General features: G+C 59.3%; 1 protein-coding gene across 1 annotated transcript in view; it reads left to right on the top strand.

The window, feature by feature from the left end:
• The first annotated feature begins 4,397 nt into the window (after positions 1-4,397).
• ASPNAT (aspartate N-acetyltransferase) overlaps positions 4,398-4,948 on the top strand; it is a 22,183-nt gene continuing 21,632 nt past the window's right edge. Inside the window, exon 1 of the mRNA XM_085309701.1 lies at positions 4,398-4,909. Coding sequence (XP_085165827.1) covers positions 4,576-4,909 — 334 coding nt within the window. The 5' untranslated portion in view covers positions 4,398-4,575. The remainder of the gene's footprint in view (positions 4,910-4,948) is intronic.

The following is a 4,948-nucleotide window of genomic DNA, read 5'->3' as shown; positions in this document are numbered from 1 at the left end:
GAACCTCTCCTTATGTGAGAGTGTTCCTCACTGTTGCATCCAGGTGCCCTAGATAAACCCTGGAATAACAGCTGGATAGACCTGAAACACCAGTCACATTTTAATGACACTATGATMTAGAATGGAGCTTCTTCATCATAAATGTTACTACACATAAAGCGTGAATGCGTGTTTCTGAAATTACCATTCAGAAAAAGGCTAAAAACAGCTCTGAGAATGCATGCCGTTTCAGACGCCTCAGTATTTTATTCATGATCCAAAACATTYGTTCAGACAAAAAGGTTCTAGGGTGGGATTCAGCTTCAGATATCTCCGCTGGAGGCTGCTTCCTCCAAGCTGGCCACCCTGGACTCTGTTTACAGACAMAATCAACCACTTTCAGCACGTGATTGATCTGGTCTCTTTTAGAGGTCTCCTCTTTTAGAGGCCAGCGACTGCTACCTCTGCCCCGCGGTTACGGACTCACCGAGCTTCGCAAGCTGGAAACACCTTGGCGCGCCCGGTGCGTTAGAGACTTGCCGCCTGCGCGCCGAGCTGCGGCGTGCGGCAGGGCCGGGAAGCGGGGAGCCGAGGGCAGCTCCCGCGAAGCACGCGCGGGGCCCGGGGGCTGCCGGTGCTCACGCGCCGCGACGGCGGCTGCGGCGTCCCCCGTGCCGGCAGCGGCTCCTGGGCCAGGCGCTGGTGACTGCTTGGCCTCGGGGGCCTGTACATCAGGAACCAGGTCAGGAACAGGCTCTCGGCAGGAAATGAAAGTGTCCCTAAGAGAAACTGCTGCTGCAGAGCTGTTGCAGTCAAAGGGAGTGCAGCAGAGAGCAAATCTCGGGATGCTAATTAATCTGCTTTAGGAAGATATYTATTAGGCAAATGCATTCATACGCACATCTACAGGCAATAAAGAGGCTTCTCCTTTTTACTTTCTAACCAGCGGGCTTCTCCCAACGAGTGCGCGGAGCTGCGGGAGCGACCCCGCGGTGCTCCAGCCAAGGGGGTGCGCGTACCCGGGGCTTGAAGAAAAACCATTGAAATGACTGAACTTGAGGAGACCCGGAGGCCAGTGCAGCAGGTCAGGAAAGCTGGGGAGAAGATTTCCGTTTGAATTAAGAGCATGGGCTTTACGCCTTGATACGCTCCTTCGCCGCTTCCTGATAGAGGTATTATAAAGGATACGGTCAAAAGCTGCTGCTGCCAGGCGGCCTCATCAGGCTGTTCTCGAACCCCTGCATTAATATAACCTGGGGCGATTTTTGCCAGTCAACTAGTTAATTGCTGACGTTGATTGATGTAGCCCCTGATGAGCAACGGATTGTGGCTCCTTGCAGCTTTTTGCGGAAGACAGACAGAGCCAGCGCACCGGGCACTTGCGTGCCTGCGCCAGCAGGACCTCTCTCCTGACGCCCAACGGACGACTGAGCAACGGTCAAGAGATGGTTAYAAGGGGACCTACCCTGGCGTTTGCCTCTCCTCAAGATACTCTTCAGGAGTAATTGTTCGATCCAAATTGTGTGCACAAAATGCTGTGTTTGGATGAACATCAAGCTTCAGTTTCATTATTTAAGAGTTACAACAAAATCTRGTTGGAAGAAAATATTTTGTTTTCACTCATTTGCATCTCGTGTTTGGATAAAACGCAAAGTTTCAGAGTGAGAGCAGGGAATGACCTTCCCGGGAGGGGAAGGAGTAMCTCTGCCCTACATCAAATGGGTTCTTCTTAAGACGAGTAAACGGCAGTAACTCCCCAGAGCCAGAGATCGTTCCTGAAGTTTGGGGAAGGACGARTAATGGCGCTTCCGAGGGCTTATTGCTTGGTCATGCTAATGAGGAGCAAAGCCAGTCTAAAGAAGACCTGCTGAAGACAAAGCAACTAGTAAGTTTATGATTGAAATACTTGAAGTTCCTCAGTGCTCAGACTCACCCTGGTTATTCCAGGTTTTTTTCCTGGCCACCTGCACATCTACGGCAGCTCCCTCTTCACCCTGAACAGCGAAGGCTGCTGTGAACATTTGCACAAACTTCAAAATTTCTAAAATGTCCATCTTAATTAATTTAGTTGCATCCATGAGGTTCAGTGGTAGGTCACGGCATCTGGGAGATTTCCCCTCCGGTCCTGGCGGAGCGGAATTAAACCAGGAGAAAAATGCTTAGTGACTCAGGATGACAACTGTGCTCCTAAAGACTTATGGAGCTCCTGGCCGAGCAGTTGGCTTGCCAAAAACCTGCTGTTAACAATATCCTTTGGATTCCAGGGGCCCAAATCAGCCGTCTGCGAACCTGACCGGCTTTTAGCAATTGATGTCCTTGCTGGCCACGGGCATTTGCCTCCGTCAGTCAGGGCTGCCCGCTCCGGCGCCTTCCTCCCCTCCTCCCTGGAGCCACTGCTTCCTCCCCGCTTCCAGAGGAACCCCCAGACCCGTTTCTGCAAGGCGAAAGGCGACGTTTGCCGTCACGCCCGCGAGTGAGGCCGCCGCAGCTCTGGTTCGGTGCCCGTGTCTTCCTGGAGTTGCCGCGCGGCGGGGCATAAACCGCTTCACCCCCCTGGGCCTCAGCTCCCCGGCTGCGGAGGGGGCACCGGGGCTTGCTCGCCTCGCGCTGCTCCCGGGGAGCCCGCGCGCGCCGGCGGAGCTGGGATGCAAGTGCCTGTCTGTAAACAACTGGGCTGGAAACGTTTGGGCCCGTAGGCTGGGACGGGCGCTGGGAGCTGCCCCGGCTGTTGCATAACCCGAGCGGTGGTTTTTTAAAGGAATGGGCTGGTTTCATTAATGGGGGTGTTTCATAAAGAAGCGACACATCCGACTAGAAAATACCAAGCGAAAATAAATGCCTGCCGTATAGGAACTAAGCATCATTTCCAATTATTTCTTTARAACAGCGACCTGCAATCTTTGGGCTGAAGCTTGTACCACCCCAAGGCAGACACCGCTCCGGATTCCTCCTTTCCCGTGCACAGCGTCGTTGCGTTGCCTCGGGAGAGGCTGCGAGGAGCCGCGGGGCCGCGCGCCGTCCGAACGGCGAGCCGCCGCGGCACTGCGCCCCGGCCGCCGCTCCTGCCCGCAGGAGCCTCCGCGCAGGAGCCGAGGGGTCCCTCGAGCACCGCCAGCCCTGGGCCGTGCCACTTTGGAGCGGCCCCGSCTGGGACAGCCCCGGACTTGGAGAGCTCCGGGGGTGGCTCTGGCCGCAGCCGCGCTAGAAACGGGAACGCGGGGCCGAGCGGGGCCCTGCCTGCGCCGGGAGCAGGTCGCGCAGCGGAATCGCTCCTCCRAAGAGACGCCCGGCACCGCGCAGGCCGGGGGGGTGCTGGCACGGCTCCTCCGCGTGGGAAGGTTTCCAAGCCCTTACCTAATCTTTCCCTCTCTCCCCTCTGCAATCTCCCTTACTCCTGAACATTTTTTTTTTTGAAGTGAAACAATGAAATCACATTTTTTTTTTTGGCTAGAAGCGAAGATCCAGTCAGTGTGCATCCTCGTGAGGGCCAAAACGTACCCCGTGAGCACAGCAGGCTGCGAGAGCTGGTCCCCCACACCTGCAAATCCTGCAGGATGGGAGCAACATCAGCTGCAGTCGCTGAGGGGCAGGTGCACCACGCCGGGGGAATGCAGGGGTGCCACCCAGAAAGGGGGGTGCACCTCGCAGGGGGGATGCCTGGGTGGGGCGATGCCTGGGTGCCACCTTGCAGTGGGCACGGATGAAGCTTGCAGGGGGAGGCACAGGAGCAAGGACGAACTTTGCGGGGGGACGCCCGGGAGCACCTTGGGGGCGGGCATGGGGCGATCGCCTCCGCTCTGCGGGGGGATCCTCGGCGGGGGACGCGCCCGGCAGGAGGGCGGGCCGGGGCAGCCCCCCAGCCCGGAGCGGGGCCGGCCGCCCCCCGCCGCTTGCACCCGGGCGAAGCCGAAGCTTGTCGGGGCGGGGGGGGTGCAGCCCGCCGCCCCCTCTGCGGGCCGTGCCGGGCGCGGGGCTGCGCGTCCCTGCGGCAGCCGGTTCCCTTGCAGGATGGCGCGGCGCGACGCGGGGGGGGGAGGACGGGACACGGGACACGGCGCTGCCGCTCCGCGCTGCATGACTCACTACGGAGGAGCCCGCGCCGCAGCGCGGCGGGACAGCTCGGCTCGGCTCGGCTCGGCTCGGCTCCGCGCCGCGCACGGCGATTCTTCCAGAAAGCCGCCAGGCGCAGGGCGCTCGTATTAAAATAATAATAATAAAGATAATAATAATAAGAAAAATTCCACGTACGCCCAGGGAGCCGCGGCGGCCCCGCGCCCGCGCAGCAGCGCGGGGGGCGGCGGCGCGCGCTCACATGTGACCCCGCGCACCAATGCGGGCGGCGCTAGGGCCCCGGGGACCCGCGCCCGGCGCCGCGGCCCCGCCGCACTATAAATGCCTCTCCAAAATGCAGCGCAGCTCCTTTCTCCCTTCCCCGCCGCTCCGCGCCCCTGAGCCGCCCCCGCCTCGCTGCCTGGCGGGTCCCCGGCCCTGCTGCAAGCCCCGCTCCCCCCCCTTTTTTTTTCCTCCCTCCCCCTCCCCTTTTTTTTTCCCTCCCCTCTTTCTGTGCCTGCTGCCCCCCGCCTGCGGCCGGTTTGCATGCATTGTCTGTCTCCCAAGATGGTTTGTGAGACTAAGATTGTGGCGGAGGACCATGAATCGATGCCAGGATCCAAAAAAGATACGATCATTGTTTCTTCCTCCCAGATGTGGCCCTCTCTGTCGGGCTCCCCCTCTTCCTCCCCGGCTCCTCTGAGCGCTGTGAAGGAGGATCTCAGGAAAGACAACGTTTACATACGCGAATTTCACCCTTCCGAGCAAGAGGTGGTGCGCCGCATTTTCTACGAAGGTATCATGGAAAGGATCCCTAACACGGCGTTTCGCGGGTTAAAGCAGCAGCCCCTCACTCAGCTGCTCTACGGGCTCCTGGCGGGTGAGTAGGGGCTCGCTCCGGGGGGAGGGCTGCGAGCCA

This window comes from Rhea americana, unplaced genomic scaffold (genome assembly GCF_003343005.1).
Source record: "Rhea americana isolate MKP2758 unplaced genomic scaffold, rheAme1 scaffold_30, whole genome shotgun sequence".
Classification (NCBI taxonomy): Eukaryota; Metazoa; Chordata; class Aves; order Rheiformes; family Rheidae; genus Rhea; species Rhea americana.
This window is presented reverse-complemented; position numbering and strand designations above follow the sequence as displayed.